The sequence below is a fragment of the Pangasianodon hypophthalmus genome, chromosome 28 (genome assembly GCF_027358585.1).
Source record: "Pangasianodon hypophthalmus isolate fPanHyp1 chromosome 28, fPanHyp1.pri, whole genome shotgun sequence".
NCBI lineage: Eukaryota > Metazoa > Chordata > Actinopteri > Siluriformes > Pangasiidae > Pangasianodon > Pangasianodon hypophthalmus.
This window is the reverse complement of record NC_069737.1, coordinates 14,162,827-14,181,656: the sequence shown is the minus strand read 5'-3', so window position 1 is coordinate 14,181,656 and position 18,830 is coordinate 14,162,827. Positions and strand designations below refer to the sequence as shown.

The window sequence follows — 18,830 nt, the reverse complement described above, 5'->3', positions numbered from 1 at the left end:
TTTTGTGATAATCTGTGCAGGTGATGATGTTTTGTGATAATCTGTGCAGGTGATGATGTTTTGTGTTAATCTGTGCAGGTGATGTTTTGTGATAATCTGTGCAGGTGATGTTTTGTGTTGATCTGCGCAGGTGGTGATGTTTTGTGTTGATCTGCGCAGGTGATGATGTTTTGTGTTAATCTGTGGTGTTAGCGCCTCGCAGTGTGTGTTAGTGAGTGTGTTAGTGATTGTTACAGTGTGTTTTACCTGGAAAGCCAGGTTAGCGTTCTCATGCATGCCAAAGATCTCGGGATCGTCGATGATCGGCAGATTCTCGATGTAGCTGTTAAACTCGCTCAGGCTGTCGGACTCAGGAGCGTAGTAGATCCCTACAGACGAGAGACGAGAACGTGTGTGAGTTTTATTTTATTAATTCTATGACGTATTAAATGATATATTATGTAAAAAAAAAAAAAAAATACATTAATACATTATGGTTCCTTCAGGGTAGAGAGTGTGTGTGTGTGTGTGTGTGTGTGTGTGTGTGTGTGTGTGTGTGTGTGTGTACCTGATGCTGAGTACTTGTACTCCTCCTTCAGAGTCTCTGGCGAGAAGAACCGTTTGAGAACGGTGCGCAAACAACGCTGATCCCAAGCATCAGTTACTCTCCCTCCATATGTAATCTCTCCTACACACACACACACACACACACACACACACACACCATGTTGTTGCATCACTATCAGTGACGGTCACCTTTCCAGTGATTAACGAGACATTAATGTCACAGAGGGAAAGTTAAGCCCTAAACCTAAACCTGCAATTACACACTAATCACTTTAACACACTCCATCTCTGGAGTAAAATACGCAATTAAACGTTGTTTGATTAGAAAATCCGTTCCCTTTGTTATTGAATCGTGTGAAACTTTTATAATCTGCATCATGACAGAGGTTAGATATATAAAAGTTATTACTTACTGAACATTAAACAATTATTCATCAAACACGGTTAATTAATTGAGCATTCTCTTTCCTCCTGAGTTATTTTTAATTCTTAATTTTAAGCATGCCAATAATCGCTATACGATATTTTTACAATTTTTAACATGTACTATATAATTATCTTGGATTCTTCAAAATAGGAGGACATCAGAGGAGACAGATATTATCTGAGACACTGTTTATCTCAAGGATCAGATATTTTTATGGATAAAATGATGAATTATCCTACAGTGAGCTGTAGCTCAGCGGATTTTATTTACACAAAAGCATACCGAATTAACAAAAACATTAGTTTTTTTTTAATAAACTCAGAATTAAAAGCATGATAAAATAGCCTACATTCCGTACACACTTTACAAATTCATGACCTCAATTAGGTATCTCGTGGCTACATTAAACTCGTGCATGATTTTCATGTCCTGTCCAGTCACGCGCTGTAACTCTCAGCATTAGAGAAAGTGTTTTTAACCCGTATCTAAGCTTCACACTTTCTGAATCTGTACTTCTAGTTCATCTTGCAAAAAAAAAAAATAATAATTACCAAAGTGCTATTTTATAACGAACATGAAAGTCATTAGTGGTACTGTTAAATGTTGCGATAATACTTCAAACTGTGATAAAGTCGAAAATGTATGCATCGTGGTATGACGATTTAAAATCGAATAAATGCAGAATACAAATTTCTTTTAGTTACAGCAATCACTTTCATTCCGAATCACAATCTGAAACTTGTCAACAAAAGCTAAAATTATCGGCCATTACGCATCTACGTACTATATAACATTCTGTATATCTTTTTTTTTTTTTTTTTTTTAAGGAAAGTTGCAATATCCAAAAATATCAAATTTTTTAATATCAAATTCTGAAAAGACATTCCGCCATTGGGGGAAAAAAAGAGATGTCGAATTGTAAATAACTATATTTCAAATGCACATAATAATAATAATAATAATAATAATAATAATAATAATAATAATACTTGCACTGAACAGAATATCACATCATGCACATCAGTTATACAAGTAACACACAGTATTATGTAAGTATTATGTGTAAGTAATATCTAAATCTGATAAACTGGGCTATATTTATATAAAAACTTTTGGAAAAAAAAGACTGCATGCCTTTTCAGAATGTAAAATTTAAACGGGAAGTGAAGCAGAGGCAAGCGTCTTTGAAGTTAAGAGAATACGTAATAGATTTATTCACTTATTAAACATCTTGCTAAATTATTCATTCAATAACCGCAAAATTATTTTTATTGCCTTGTTTTTTTTTTATTTTTTAAATACAATCTTCACCTTACATGCCGACTAACTGTTCGCTCTGTCTGTGGATGGGTAACATTATGACACTGTATCTCGTGTAATTAAAATTCAAATGTCGTCTTCAAAGGAAAATGACAGCCGTCACAGCTGCAAGCAAATATTTAATGACGCCGAGTCAGTCTCTCTCTCTCTTTTTCCTCTTCTTCATATTTAGTCAGACGTGTGTTTGATAGCCTTCTTAGTCTGAATAAACTCTCCACGTACTTAAATATGCGTCAGAAATATTTAGTGAACTACTCATCAGCGATTTGAGTCAGTCAGCGAAACTGGCTTTTCATCCCATTAAACACACTCATCCATTTTTATTCTGCATTTTATATAGTGAGACACCGATTTGGGTTTTGCTTCACTGCATAAAACACACACACGCGCGCAAAGTCTCTTACACACTCTTCCTTCAGGCACAGATGAGGGCTCAGGGAGATGGTGCAGATCAGTGAATAATGCAATGAATAATTCTCACATAAACATGCTTTCAAGCACACACACACACACACACACACACACACACACACACACACACACACACACACACACCGGTGATGTAGATGAGAGCGTCCCAGGGGATGTGTCCTGTCTGGCAGTAGAGGTTCAGGTTGAGAAGTGCACACTCCCTGTCGCTGTCGTTGAACTCGTAACGGATGTTCCAGCCGAGAGGCCCAAACTTTTTCCTTTCCTACACACACACACACACACACACACACACACACACACACACACACACACACACACACGTTCTACAATAACATTTATTCACAGATGTTATTTTACCAAGTATGAGTATGTTCTGTAGTAATTATTAGTAACAGAATTTGATGATTATTTAACATTTATGGAAGGAGTCTCCAGTGTTAGAGGTAAAGCTGTAAGTTTGATAGCATGAATGAGAGAATGTAAGAGAGAAATGAGTTGCAGGACGACCTGAAAGCAGCAAAGTACTAATGTTGGTCATCTGTGGTGTATGAATACTTTTTATCCCATCAAATTTGTTTTTTTTAACATCTTTGTTTATGCTTATGAATATATCCTTTTTTTGTACAAATCTCAAAAGACATTGCGTGTGTAAATCTGAAGTGGATTCCTATATGCACTGGAGGTATATTAAATAACAAAAAAAAAAAAAAAAAAAAAAAAGTGTCTGAAGACTTCTTTCCTCTCTGTGTATGTTCTTAAGTCCTAAACGAATGTATGAATGACTTTATTGGTGCGATTATGAGTACTGTAAGTGTCTGTGTACACCTCTGAGCTCTGACCTGAATGATGGCGTGGAAGAAACACACTCCAAAGATGATCTTCCTCCACTTCCTGCCCAGGATGTGCTCCTCAAAGAACGTGCCGCTGATTTCGGTGAAAGCTCGTCGCACGTTCGCACGGAGGCCCTTCGGCGGCTCGTTAGTCACCTGGTTAAAGACATAAAGACAGAAAAATGTACATTCAGTGACCTGCAATATTGTTGGCACCCACAGTAAAGTACCAAAGTGAAAGTGGCTTTGCTACTAGGCAGGTCCATGATGAAATCATACACCTTTGTCTTTCACCGTATCACACCGGAGAGAAAGAGAAATGGTGAGAGGGAATGAACAAACCATTATAGGGTTCTTTCTTTGAAGTTCTGTCATTAACAATGTATTGATGTGTGTTTGATAATACAGTTCATACACACACACACACACACACACACACACCATAAACACAGAACACTTTCAACTGTACAATGATAGAATAGTATTCCCTCTGAATGCAATATAATATTGCCAAAGCTCTCTCTCTCTCTCTCTCTCTCACACACACACACACAAGATGTCTGTCAGACATGACAGTTTAATCAGTGAGATAGACGTTTTCATTTGCACTTGTAAATGCATTTACACTCAGCTTCTTGTGGCGAATGTCTACACTGTCACTTTTTCAGCATAAAGGAGTAATAAGAGTGTGTGTGTGTGTGTGTGCGCGTGTGTATAGTAATTACATTACACCATGTGTGAGTTTCACAAATTTATTAGCCCACTCTTCTGCATTGTTTTGCCTTTTGCATTTTCTCTCTCTCTTTAATTTCTCTTTCTACTTCTCTCCTCTTTTCTACATAATGTTCAGCATTAACTACAAAAATGAATATCAGTCTTCTTTCTACCATAGCACTGCTGAATTCTTGATTCTGTATCATCATTAAATGTAACCAGAAACTGATAAAAATTACATCATTTGGTCTTTAATAAATCACAAACTGTAACTGTTGAAAAATTGCTGTGGTATAAAAGGAATAAAGCCTGTGCCCAAGGGTTTTATTCCTTATGTGTCAAACTAGAAATTGTCAGTACAGTCACATTGTGTGTGTGTGTGTGTGTGTGTTACCTTGACAGAGTTTTGGAGCACAGTGACAGGGAAGACGCTGGTAGGCATTGAGCTGAGGAACAGCCTGAAGTTCTCATGGATAACAATGTCTGCAAAACCAACCAATCACATCTCAGTACACTGATAAACAGCCAATCAGGAAGCAGCAGTGTTCTCTGTGCTTATGTTCCTGTAAACGGTTTCCAAGCAAGATAAGCAAGAACATTCTTTTAAAGAATACAAGTTACTTTTGTTTGTTTTTGGTATTGAGACACACATGCAGGTTCACTTGCTTGTTTTGAGCTTTATACTCATTCAGTGACAAACATGAGTACACTCACACACACGCACGCGCACACACACACACACACACACACATATACACATACACACCAGGCTCAGAGAAGCTCTTGATGATTTCCTCCATGGACAGCATCCAGGAGACGGCGAGGTGGCAGTTCTGCAGAAAGATCCAGTTTCCGTTCTTCTGCGCTTCGGCTATCATCGTCTCCGCTATCGGCCCCTGACCCTGACCCAGAGAGATGGACTCCACTCTATACACACACACACACACACACATCACAAACATCACAACTCTGACTGTTGTCCTAAATATAAAGAAACATAATCTATTCTGTATAAATGACAGAACAGTCCAGATGCTAGCTTGTTTGCTTTGTTATTTATATTTCTCAACCAAGACTCAATTATTCTTCACTAATATTTATTTTAAAAAAAAAAGTGGCAGAGGTTGCATAGAAGTGTGTGTGTGTGTGTGTACACAACTTATTACTTAGTTCCACATTTCAAAATAAGGTGAATAAAAGTGCATATTAAACCGCTATCCCTGTGTGAATCGCTGTTTCTAGTGTAGTGTGCCTCTTGCCTGTCCAGGTATCCACGTTCCTTGGCGAATCTCTGGAAAGCCCCCATGGGATCGGAGCCAGTGCTGAGGATGAACACCAGCGGTGTGGAGGGAGACATGTCTGCGTACAGGGTTGCCAGATCCACCGGCGGATTTTCCACAAATGGCTTCCCCAGACTGACGATTACAAATTCGGTCACGGCGAGCACGACCTGGCAACACGGACACAGGGAAGAGCGTGGGTTAATGAAACGGCGCGGCTCACATGCACACGATGCACTCAGTGTAAATACAACACACCTGACTTTAACTTGTCTAGAGCATCAACATGTACAGATGTGTTGATAAATTACTAAAAAAAGACTCGATACACCTAAAACTACACCAAACGTCCGCCATATTGGACCATAAGTCATGACTTATGAATTTCTAGAAAACATAGACTTCTGTTCTTCTCTACCTTTTCTTCACTGAAGCTCTTAATCAGGATGAGTTTCTGGAAAGATCCAAGACGCTCGTTCCAGTGACCTCTGACCTCAGGTTGCTGTTTGGAGGGCGTGTCTTCTGAGTACGGCGCGAGGTCTGTCACATAGCCGTCCCACTGCTCCGGGTTCACCGCTACCTCCAAGCGCCCTGCAGGGAGAGAGAGAGAGAGAGAGAGAGAATAATTAATAGTATTTAATAATATTACACACTGAAATACACACTGATGAAGTGGTTAGCATACCCAGTTGCACGAGAACAGGTGTTGATACGATGTCTTTCTTAATGCCTTTGAAGCAGGGCAGTTTCTTCTCGAGGTCACAACACGTCTCCCACATGAAATCAGACAACCAGGGAACACTCGGCTTCTCCGGTGTCTCCTTCACACACACAGAGAGAGAGAGAGAGAGAGAGTTCATATAGATAAGTAACATGCTCTAACGTGGAAGGATTTCTGAGAGGATTTTTAATCTGTTTATATAATTCATAAAATGTGTGGATTTTAAATATGTTCATTATATTCACTGCTAATGCGAGCTAGACAGCTAACACTGTGCTGTTAACATATTAGAATAATTCCTGGCTAAAATATATGAACAAACATGAAAGAGCCCGAGGCTAATCGTTCATTACAGAGCCGTCAGACGGTGACGGACCAAAGAAAATCTGTTCGGCGGCAGAACAGGAACTGGACATGACAGATGGCTGAGATAGTTTGATTTTTTTTACTGAGGAAAAAAGGGGAAAGCCGGGGATCAGTGATGACTGTATCACTCGGTGCTTTGGTAAGTCAACCGAGGTGAACACACAAACGCGCACACACACGAGGACGGAGTGAGTATGACCCTGGGGACGGGTGAAAATAGCAATCTGCTCCGCTCATTAATTTAGCAATTAGCACAGTTACATCTCATTTATGACTTAGCTTTTGGGTGGAGAGCACGCAATGGATATATAGCTAATAAACATCAAAACAACACACACACACACACACACACCCACACACCTTGTCCATGCCCCCTGCCCCTCGGAGGAAGTAGAACCACTCTTGTGGTGAGATTTCCTCCCTCTGCATCATGATCTCCACACACAGCATGAAGCTGTAGATGGTTTTGTGTTGCTCGAAGAGGCCTCGGGAGACGTTGGTGTACATGCTGAGCAGCGTGGAATCCAGCAGAATCTGCAAGCGCACGCTGAGCTCGCTGTTCTTCTCCGACGTCTCGATAGTGTTGTTGAACAGCTGCAAAACACACACACACACAAACACACACACACAATATCATCCTCAAATTCCTGCAAAGTTTTAACACATTAAAATGCAAAAAGACCATAAGAGATTGAAACACTGGCTGTAAATGTGTGTGTGTGTGTGTGTGTGAGTGAGTTACCTGTTTGAAATACTTAAGGGAGAACTGGTACATGGGGTCGATCTCAGAGAGACTGGCGATGACGAAATACATGACGGAGCCACGCGTGGCCACGGGCCGATACTTCTCCCTGGCGGTGTTTATCATCAGCTCTGTGGCTTCGGCTTCTTCCAGACGGGATTTAATAGCCTCTGAAGTCACCTGAACACACACAGGATATTTCAGTAGTGTGTGTGTGTTGGCTCTGCCTTGCCAAAAGCTCATTAAATAATTAGTTTATTGATAATGAGGATGGATGGTGCTGCTAGCAAGTAAATAAACAGAGTCAGGGTGAAAAACAAGGGCAGAATACTGTAGTATACACGCTGTGACGTTAGGCTTCGAAGGAGTGTAGGCGTGAGCACTGAGTGCACAGGATCAGCAGCATGAGTGGCGACCCAACACATGCTGGGCAGCAGGGATGAGACTGTTTGAGACAAAATTCTGATGAGAGACAGTTTTCAACTGTGTTTGTTTAGTAGCATTTTCATTTTTCGTTCAGTGGAGTAAGGTGAAGAAAAAAAATCTAAAAAAGGTGAAAGGTGTCACTGTCGTACACAACGCCGCTGTGCATCGTGGACTCGGATTCGTGGAATGTTCAGATGAAAAGAACACTTAAGATATGATTAAAGGAAAAGAAATCATTCATGCATCTTAAACAGAAGTACCTCTGAAACGTGGGGAAAATAAATGTGCGTGTGGAGGGGGGGCACTTACTTCTGCTCAAAGGATATACGAGGCTATACACACACAAAGTTTCATTTTCTCAAGGGCAAAGCTTCACGCATTGCTGAAGCACCTATCTATCAACGTATCCGTCTATCCACACTCCTTCCTGCACTCTGTCATTCATCCTCACATCACTCCATCAGGGCAGGGGAGAGGTGACAGAAAGTGAAATGCAATCTCAGTCGCTGCGTGCAACACACACACACACACACACACACACACACACACACACACAGGTCTGAGCTTCATTATTTATGTGTGTGTGAGCAGACACCACTCTCACACATTCCGCTGTAGGGCTCAGCGTGTGTTTGTGTCTAACATCTCTTCCTAAATTGTTTTGGGAGTCTGATAGACATGTTAGAAGCAAAGCTGGAGGCCAATCACTGGACCTATCTCTTGGAACACACAATCAAACACACACACACACACACTTGGGCGAGGCAACAGTCTTCACTCACACCCATAGATCAATACCGTTCTCCGGTCTCCTCATGACCTCTGACCTTTGACTCCTGCAGGGTGTTGATGAGCTCCTCGTTGTCGAGGATGTTGCCCTGCGAGGTGAAGAGCAGCTTGAGGATTCGGTCCTCGATGGCTTTAAGCTGGTTGCGGTCGGCGTTGATGCGGACGATCAGCTCGTTCCTCTGCTCCTCCAGCTCGGGCCGCTCCAGGCGCACCACATCACTGCGGACACGGAGAGAGTAAAACACCAACAACACAACAGCGCAAGAAATCCAGACATTCAGAGCCCTAATGACCAAGCGACAAGAGACAGTGGCTAGGAGGACTCAAGACGGCACCCGTTTTGTGCGATTATAAATTAGCAGTCTTCTACAATCTTATATGATGAAGTCAAATAGTACTTTGTGTGTTGAAAGAGTCCTGGGATGAGCACAGGACAGTCTTTATGATTACAGCAGCAGCTCTTAGGTACAAATCTACAGTATCCAGGTGAAATTACATTGAGGTAACAGCGAGACTAGGGTATAAAAAGTTTTTTTTGGGAAGTGGAACTCTTTAGGGTATCCATGTGGGACCATGTACATCGACTTTTAGCTTTTAGTAAGTAACACACTTATCAAAATTAAATGATGGGTGATGATCATGGTTGTGCACTGAACAGGTTTGGACCTTACTCTATGTGCATACTAATGTCTAATAGCTAAATTATTATTTCCAATAAATAGGAGCAGCATAGATCATCTCACTTCCTAAACACTTTTAATATAGTGTCACATCCAAGGAGACACGCAGTCGGAAATCTATGCCTGTAAACATCTTGAAAACACAGGATGCATGAAACCATGAGATAGTAGTTACCTGAGGAGTTGATCTTCCAGTCCTGACTTAGTCACCGTGAAGTTGATGATAGTCACTTTGATGCAAACCTATGTGGAAAGAAAATCTGAAAATGTTATATTATAAATCCTTGTCATTTAATTACACTGTCCTGTATAAAAGTACAACTATATATATATATAATAATGCGACTAATCAGGAAGACATCATCTCATCATCATTTAAGATCACTGTTAATACATGTTCTTTATATTTAATGACCTCTTGCTTAAACTAGGCTGAATGTGTGTTCAATTGTTTGTATAATGACCCAAAACAGAAAACAAGTTGCAGTGTATGAATTGTGGGAAATATTGTGCATAATTAAAACATTGTGCAGAGGTCAGTGTGTAGAGGGCTGGACGGAGCACAGGATCAAATCACAATGTTTTGTGACAATTTTCCTAAGAGCAAACAGTAAATGGTGTGCACCATGCCACTGTTTAAGTGCTAGGATGTTACTGTTGCCTCACAATGATCTTTTTTAATGTGAGTGGCTCAATTTCTCTAATGAAAAGCATTAAAGTTTAATGAAGAAGAACATTTTTAGCATTGTTCCACTTTAAACATGCCACTCTGACCCAAACACAACATGATGGTAAAGAGGAACTGGCACGCTTGGCTTGTCAAATGCGGCTCTCTATCCGGCAGCGTGCTCTCTAACAGAATCGCGCCGAGTCACTGGCATTATCTCTTGGCAGCCGTGTCTGGTGTCACATCCTCATCCAGCTGACCTTTAAGCGAGTGCCAAGCTCCGGGGCGCTGCACTCTGGCACTCAGCCGTCCAATCATCGTACCACTGTCCTAGTGCTCTTACTCAAAGAGGAAGTGGATACAGAAGTGATAATGCCAACAACCAGCAATTTTGTGAAACAAAACAGGATCGGTTATTTGCAGAGGCAAGTCACAGGCCTTTTTGTGAGCAGATGTTAGTTACTGAGGAGATTCAATAGCGGTTAATGCTGTGTTATTCCACAGCGCTGATGAATTCTCTATTCTGATTGGTCAGAATGAGCTCAGCACAAGCAGTAGTTTGGCTTTAGGGAAATATAAACAGACTTATATAATACACTCGTTCTAATGTGTCATTATTTCTATAACCCAGTTGGATTAAACAGACTTGTGTATCTGCTGATATGGTGAAGTTTTCTGTGAGGAGAAGTACTTCTTATTTAACATTTATGGAAGGAGTCTCCAGTGTCATTTATGCGTTGCATTTCTCATGGTGTGATAAAACTCAAAGCAAAGCATTCACGCCACTTCACACACACGCAAACACACCTCAGGGAGGTAGTGGGGGTTGGCCATCTTGGTGGTCATGTAGAAGCGGAAGTTTTTGTCATAGTCGATGTCGGAATCTCCCAGACGGATCAGCGTCCTGCCACCGGCCACGAAGGTCTGCTTCAGCAGTACAGGCTCCAGAGCAGGGTCCAGAGTCTCTTTAAGCTACACACACACACATACACAATAATCCAACTCACATTATTAGTCATACGTTTCTTTTATCTCTGAGCTGTGTGTGTGTGTGTGTGTGTGTACGTCACTGCACTGTAGCCGCATACAATCAAATTCCTCAATCAGATAAGCGTCAAAACTAATCTGTTTCACAGCTGGGTAATGGGTTCACAATAAATTTTCACTTCAAGCCAGTCACATCAAGTTAGAGAACCATCTGTCTGTCCTTTTAAAGACACAAAAATGAAAGCAACTCTTAACTGTGCACTTGCAGGACAGGGGGAGGTGCAAGAGTAAAAATTCCTACCATCAACCCTCAGGCCCTAAATGTCTCATTGTGTCTCTGAATGTCTCATTGTATGACTTCAGCCTGAGTTTATAAAGAAATAAAAGTTTTCTTAAAATGGTGATCATGATCAGCGAGGTTAGAGGTGAGGTTAGAGGTGAGGATGTAAATGTCACCTCTTCCAGGAGGACAGGCATGCCCAGCCGGATGGCGTTCTCGAGAGTGCGGAGGAAGCCGGCGTCCGTCAGTTTGATGACCTTCAGGCTGTTCTTCGCCTCCCTGGTGCGGATCCAGCGGTTCGCCTGGAATTCGAGAGAACACTTCCTGAATACAGACTCTCCTTTGGTTTTTCAGCAATAGAACCAAGTATTTCTTTGTGTAGTTCTACCTCTTAGTGAAATGCTTGACATTGTTTAATAAAAATAAATAAATAACAGTAGCTCTGCTTCATTACACCACCCTGTCGTTGATTATTTTCCTATAACAGCACAACTGCAAGTATTTTATTCTTTACTCCACTCAATATGTGACAATAGGATCAGAAGGCATTCATTTTTAATGAAGTGGAAGTGGGAGTAGCCACGTTTTGTGAAAATGAGCAGACTTTGATTTTATACAAATGAGAAGCGATGTGGAGACTACTAATAGGAGGGAAGACCGCTGGGATGCTGTATATGTTCCCACTGTAAAACATTATCTGTCTATTTTGGTTCCTATCGCATGTCTGCTCCTAGAAAACATAGAGGAAAAATAAATCGCAGGGATTTACTGTGATTTATTTAAAAAAAAAAAAAAAAAAAAAAAAAAAAAAAAAGAACTGAAAACTGCCAAATCCTGGTATGTTTGTTTAGCGTACTAGCAGACAGTAAGTTTTAGGAAACACCCCTAGAGGTATATTTAAAAGAATTCACTGAGCCATTTTTGATATGTATGATGAAACAACTTTGTGGTAACAGTTTGAGGATGGCTCATGCATGGGGATGATAGTCAAGTGTTCACATACTTTTGGCCACGTAGTGTATGTGAAGATGAATCAGTCAGTCTGACTTCTATCAGCAGGATTTGGGTGAAAAATTCACCTAATGTGAAGGAAAAAAAAACAAAAAAACCCTACCTTGCTTTTTACTGCCAGGCAAATTTTACTCACATTCAGTCTGGCTGTTTATTTACATATTTTTAGAAGAAATCTGATTGCGTGTGTTTGACAGAGCATGCTGATGAGATGAGCCGAGATGGGATGAGGACAGTATGTAAATATCTTGCGCAGCAATGATATGTGTGTGTGTTTCAGTCTCGGAGGAGCTGCCAAGCCTCTGAGCAAGATGAAGAGATGAATGGAGAGTAAAACAAAAACGACAAGCAGCCAGAGGATGAAGAGAAGACGGAGTGATCGGAGGACAGATTGCACTCGCAGCAGCCGTAATGAACAGAGACAGAGCATTGGGAAGGAGAAGTCTCCGTGCGCTAATTTATTCTGCTGGGGAAGATTCTAAACATCATAATCTGGACTAAAATAAAGAAAGAGTGCAGCATCAAAACTCCTCATGTTCACACACACTGACGCTCTCTTTCCACCTGGTCATTTTAGGAGTCAGGATTATATTCAGATACTGTATTTATTACGCACAGATCCAGGACTGAAGATACTTTGTCACTCATCTGAGGAGCTCCAGCAGCTCTACTCAAGGTTTTACTCAAGTTTTCTATCAGTACTGCAAGCTTCAGTAGAGACTCTTGACATTTGCATTGATTTTAATAGAAAATGCTGTAAGGAATTGCTTAGGGAAGGTCACCTGATCTTGGGGGTCGATCATGAGGGGCCAGCGGCGTCCGCGGGTCACCAGGATGCCGTTCTCGGTGGACACGTTATCGCGGGGCAAACCTTCAGCGTTCCACTGCCGAATCTCGTACGGGTCGCCCAGGATTCCAATCAGACTGAAGTTGGAGCTGATGGGGATCCCCAACTCCTGACAGCGTGAGATCCACTGCTCTATCAGCTACACACACACACACACACATATACCTTGTCAGTGAGGTATATGAGTACATGTTAGAGTTTTTAGCTTGGTAATGAAGAATTACTTACTATTAGCATATTTTGTCAGTAGCTGTGTTTATTGCCCCCTAGTGGCCTAACAGTGACTAGCTCACTCAAATCAAATTCTGCTGAGTGTGTGTTAACACTGTACCAGCTGTCTATAGTGGGAAGTGAAGGCTCCGTAATACGCCACGCACGCAGCGCCGATGAACACGTTTCCGATCACGTTGTTGATCTCCAGCTCGAACAGTGTGATGCTCTCCTGCCAGCGCACGCGCTCGTCAGCCAGCGCCGAAGTCAGCTTCCCTGAACGACTCAGCCGTGCCTTGGTCAGAGCCATGCTTTCAGCTTCACACAAACAGACACATTTACACACATCAACACTTCTATTTTCATACAAATATAATTCTATAATTCTTTCTTCTCCATGAATCTCTCACCCAGGGCCTCTTTCTCAGCTAGACTGGAGTTGAACTGCTTCTGCAGAATTGCGACCTCGTTCTCCACCTCCTGCAGCTTGGCCTGCTTCTGCTTCAGAGTCGCTGTAGTAGCGTCCAGCTCTGCCTGGTAAAGAACAAGCAAAAAAATACTAGAATAATAAAAAACAAACCTAAACATGAGAACAAACGCCAAGCGTTACACACTCACCTGGGCGGAGGCCAGTTTCTCTCGTTTAGGTGCAACTTCTTTGACCACGCGGGAATAGAGGTCCATGGCTTTTACCCACATGCACATGGACTTGCAGGCTTTAGACACTTTCTCCACCTTCTCAGGGACAAAATCAGGGTTCTGGATGTAGCGATGCAGCTTTTGAAGAATCTGCGGACGGATGTTGTCTTTGTCGTAATCCGTCAGCTTCTTCAGGAAGTTGGAGTCGCCGAGCAGTTGCTTGGCACTCGCCCAGTCTGTCCTGTGTAGGGGGAATTATGGGAAATGAAGGCTAAGATTAGGAAACCGTAGTAAGCAGCAAGTACGTCATCGGGGTGGGGGATGCCACACACACACACACACACACACACACACACACACACACACACCTGCTTGTGAACCCAATTCCAGTTTAGCATGATGATTTATACAACCTCTTACACTAGTACACATCACTGCACATAAATCCATTTGCTGTTTAGTGGATACACACCACTCCTGTCAGTCACATAAGCACAATATTCTAATATTTACATGATAAAACGCACAACAACCTCCAGGGCAAGTTTTACCCAATATTAGCCCCGCCCACTTTACATCGAGAAAAGGAAAAAATGACATAAGAACGTTTAGAAGTCACCAGAGAATAAACTCTCTCTCGCGCACACACACACACACACACACACGCACACACACACACACACACACACACACACAGAGTTGTCACGGCACCCACTTGTGGTTGAGCAGGATACACACTGCCTCCATGACGGTCATGACGAGGTCGGGCGGTTTGGTGAACACACGGATCTCGGAGATGTCGGCCTTGTCCAGTGCGTCCAGAGCCTTGTTGGCTTTGTCCAGAGCGGGCAGAGCCTTGTCCAGGTCCCTCTGCGCTTCTTCTGCGATGGCCTGCGTGTTCTTGGCTTTCTCCTTGGCCAAGGCCTCGTCCTCCTTCACCACGCTGCGCACCTAGGGGTTAAAGGTCAGCAGAGAAGGCTTTAACTCAAATATCTTACAAATATTTAGCTGGTCCAGAGACATCCATCAGAATTCAGTGTTACATTTCTCTCATCCATCCATCTATTCATCCATCTATCCAATAGAATTCATCCATCCATTTCTTTCATCTATCCATCCATGTAGATTTCAGTGTTCCATTTTTATGATCCATCCATTCATCCAGTAAAACTGACTGTGTTCCATTTCTACCATCCATCCATCCATCCGAATTCAAAATGTTCCTCTTATCACCAATCCATCTATCCATCCATCCATCCTATAGAATTCAGTGTTCCATTTCTATCATTCATCCATCCATCAATATTATAGAACTGTGTTCTATTTCTATGATCTATCTATCCATCCATCCATCCAATAGAATTGAAACTGTTCCATTGCTTTCATCCATCCATTCATTGTACAGAATTCAGTGTTCCATTTTTAGTGATCCATCCATTCAATCATCAATCCTATAGGATTCAGTGTTCCATTTCTATCATCTATCCATCCATCCATCTGTCCATCCATATTATAGACTTCAAAGTGTTTAATTTCTATCATCCATCCACCCATCTATCCAGTAATACATTTTATAGAAAATAAAATCTATCTGTGGCCTATTTATTCATTAATTCATCAATTCATCCATCCATTATACAGAATTTTCCTGCTTCTAAGATTAATCTGTCAATCAATCAATTCATCTAACATTCAAATAGTTCTAGTTATAGGATCCATCCACTGATCCATACCCCTAGGTATTTTTCCATCCATCCACACATCAATCCATAAATCCACCACAACGGTTATTTATTTATCCATCATAAAAAACATCATTTTACCCATTCAATAAAATTGAAATTGTTTTATTTGTATGATTTATCCATCTCTTAAAAAAAATGCATTCTATAAAATTCAAATAGTTCTACTTGTATTATCCGTTCACTGGGCAAACACACACACACACACACACACACACACACACACACACACACACACACCTGGTCAGCTCTCTCCTGGTCCACACTGATTTTCTCCATGAGGGCACCGACGTCGATGGATTTCTGTTTGAGCACGGGCTCCAGGGCCGACAGTTCCACCTTCATCTTATCTACCAGGTCGTTGGTCTCCAACAGCTTCGTCAGACCATTCTTCACTCGATCACGAGCCTGCAATCACATACACACACACACACACAGAGCACTCCTGGGTTATACGTGAGCGTTAATTCTCACTCAGTCACTCATATCACCTTAAAGTATAAACTTTGTTTAGGGGTTTGATCTTATATCCTGCTAGCTTTGTCATGAGGTTATGGTCAAATCCCTGGAGATACGCTGTGTCAGATGGTTGTTATCAGTGAACATTGTGAACACTGCTTTGCATCCATATGCAAATGTTGTGGTTTTGTGTTTGATTTTTTTGTTGTGTGTTTATCACCCTCACCGCCTCCAGCTGGCGCCTCTTATTTCCCAGCATGCTCAGGTAAAGGTTAATGAGCTCCAGATAAGAAGTGGGCGTGGTGTAATAGCGGCGGCGGAGCTCCGAATAGAAGCGCTCGGCCATGTCCGTCACGCTCATGTGGATCTCCACACACATCTGAGACAAACAGCTTGTCATCTCTTTGCTGCCAAAGTCCACAGTCTGGAAAAACGTCTGAGAGACAGACAGGAGAGCCTCGTGCGGCCACTGAGAGACAAAGACACAGACAGAGAGAGATTATAATTCATTATAATTATAATATAATTATAGTAATAACTTGCAGCGCTGGACAATGGCAACACTAACAGGAAAAACATTATAACAGTAGGGGTATTTGTACCTCCTATGAAATGGCATATTAAACGAAAAGTATGGTATGATTTGTTTTTATTGGCCTCTGTCTATTATAAATATTTCCACCAAAATAATAACACTCGAGGAAAAAGATTCCCTGGTCTGACAAGACAAAAATGTATCTCTTTAGGCTGAACTCCAAGAGCTACATCTGATGAAAACCAGGTACTGCTTATCAATGGGTTAATACCATCTGTGCAGCGAAGCATGGTGGTGGCAGCATCATGCTTTGGGGGAGTTTCTCAGCAGCAGGAACGGGGAATTATGCTCGTAAGTAAGGGAAGGATGAATGCAGCCAAATACAGAGAGGTCCTTGAAGAAAACCTGCTCCAGAGTGCACACGACCTCAGGGGTCTGAATACTTTTTTTTTCCCGAAACCACTGTATGTTACTAGTGTGGTGTGGTATTAGCTTTCGCTGCCATGTTGGTGACACACAGCTGTATGTATGAACCAAAACAGATGACAGACACCGGCTTAACGAGTTTGGACATCAGATACGGAATGCTGAGCAATTTTCACAAACACACACACACACACACACACACACACACACATATTCAGAGTCAGTCCTGGTACCATAACTAACCATGACATGCTCAGAAATAAAGTAGCACACAGTCCACAGCTATACACACAAACTTTATTGTCTTACTATCTCTATATATAGATAAACTCTCTCTCTCTCTCTCTCTCTCTCTCTCTTCCTCTTACACACACTACATAGCAATTAACACAATGCTCTCATAAACAGCCTGCAGAGACCCAGCCGCATGCGACTCATTAACTCACTGGCTGAACAGAGAAGCAGAAGATTGGAAGCGAAGAGAGACAGGAGACAGAGAGAGAGAGAAATGGATAGATGTAGGAAGCCAACATTGCATGAAGAAAAAAGAATGAGCCTGAAGCATCTGTGGCCAATACAAATCATCTGTAGGCGAATGAGCGCTATAGCACACACAATGCTCTCTCACACCAGGCCCAACTGCATTCATCTCTCTTCATAATTACATTTTACAATTTAATCCTTTAAACATGCTTTAGTCAAAGTGTGAAATGAAGCGTGAATGGTTTTGTCACTGGAAAAGTTAGTATTACACAAGCGAGGGTGACAGGAAATTGTTATTGCATCATAAAACATACGAGCCTATCAGCTTCCAACTTGCGTATTCATATAAATCTGGATGCTTCCGTTGCCTCCTATTTTGTCTAAATACTTTTTTTTAGGCATTTTAGCTTTGTGACTGTCTGGCAAGTTAACCAGAAAAGTAAGTACTGCTGATGGCTCATACACTACAGCTATGACGAAATATCAAGGACACACTGACACTAACAAGCCTCATCACCACAGGCCATCTCATCAGATTTTATAGCAGTAGCACAGTAACATTTCTTCTAAATTACCCAATATTATCGCAACTCTCTGCATTATAAACAGCATTTATGGAAAAAGACACACAATATTTATATATCTTCACATATTTGCAGATTCTCCCAATGACAAGTGTGTGTATACAACTGAAAGCTATAAAAAAGATTTAGAGGGAATCATAACGGTCTTTCAGATTTATAAATCCCAGGCATTTTTACATTTAAATGCATCACCTTCTTACTCTCAGGTCAAAACGATTCTCATATGATTTGTCATGTTTATTAGAGAAACTGAACTATGCGCTGTAAAGATTTGTGTTAGAGGGAAAAACCATGTGATTATGGAGCTTTGCGTTACTGACCTGGACAAACCAGTCGATGGTGCAGCAGTTGACGAGCGAGGGGAACATACGGCAGCGTGAGCGGAAGGCGTCACCCACTGGACTCATACACAACACAATGTGCAGCTTCTCCCGTACACGAGAGATGAAGAACTGGAAGACCTGCATACAGAGTGAAAATTCAGCATTATATAATGCAGCATGGACAGATGGATGGATGGATGAGCGATTCTGTAAGTAGAACAGATAAATAGAATAGAGAAATAACAGGTGAATAAATGAATGGATGACCCAGGAATTGGACTGGATGGATAGTGAAAGAAAAGGTGGATAGATGGATGGATGGATGGATGGATGGATGGCTGAGTTTAAATGAAAAGATTCTTGG

At 41.5% G+C, this 18,830-nt stretch overlaps 1 protein-coding gene across 1 annotated transcript in view; it reads right to left on the bottom strand.

Annotated features, from left to right (window-relative positions):
- The window catches only part of dnah6 (dynein, axonemal, heavy chain 6), a 56,439-nt gene that overhangs the window by 7,528 nt on the left and 30,081 nt on the right, over nucleotides 1-18,830 (bottom strand). The window contains exons 51-73 of the mRNA XM_053230946.1: nucleotides 18,464-18,604; nucleotides 16,342-16,584; nucleotides 15,897-16,064; nucleotides 14,630-14,865; nucleotides 13,894-14,155; nucleotides 13,686-13,809; nucleotides 13,397-13,593; nucleotides 13,001-13,204; nucleotides 11,384-11,509; nucleotides 10,748-10,912; nucleotides 9,449-9,516; nucleotides 8,632-8,812; nucleotides 7,379-7,558; nucleotides 6,997-7,230; nucleotides 6,235-6,370; nucleotides 5,968-6,140; nucleotides 5,529-5,719; nucleotides 5,036-5,196; nucleotides 4,664-4,752; nucleotides 3,565-3,711; nucleotides 2,849-2,987; nucleotides 548-667; nucleotides 247-368 (exon numbers count right to left, since the gene is read on the bottom strand). Coding sequence (XP_053086921.1) covers nucleotides 247-368; nucleotides 548-667; nucleotides 2,849-2,987; nucleotides 3,565-3,711; nucleotides 4,664-4,752; nucleotides 5,036-5,196; nucleotides 5,529-5,719; nucleotides 5,968-6,140; nucleotides 6,235-6,370; nucleotides 6,997-7,230; nucleotides 7,379-7,558; nucleotides 8,632-8,812; nucleotides 9,449-9,516; nucleotides 10,748-10,912; nucleotides 11,384-11,509; nucleotides 13,001-13,204; nucleotides 13,397-13,593; nucleotides 13,686-13,809; nucleotides 13,894-14,155; nucleotides 14,630-14,865; nucleotides 15,897-16,064; nucleotides 16,342-16,584; nucleotides 18,464-18,604 — 3,807 coding nt within the window. The remainder of the gene's footprint in view (nucleotides 1-246; nucleotides 369-547; nucleotides 668-2,848; nucleotides 2,988-3,564; nucleotides 3,712-4,663; nucleotides 4,753-5,035; nucleotides 5,197-5,528; nucleotides 5,720-5,967; nucleotides 6,141-6,234; nucleotides 6,371-6,996; nucleotides 7,231-7,378; nucleotides 7,559-8,631; nucleotides 8,813-9,448; nucleotides 9,517-10,747; nucleotides 10,913-11,383; nucleotides 11,510-13,000; nucleotides 13,205-13,396; nucleotides 13,594-13,685; nucleotides 13,810-13,893; nucleotides 14,156-14,629; nucleotides 14,866-15,896; nucleotides 16,065-16,341; nucleotides 16,585-18,463; nucleotides 18,605-18,830) is intronic.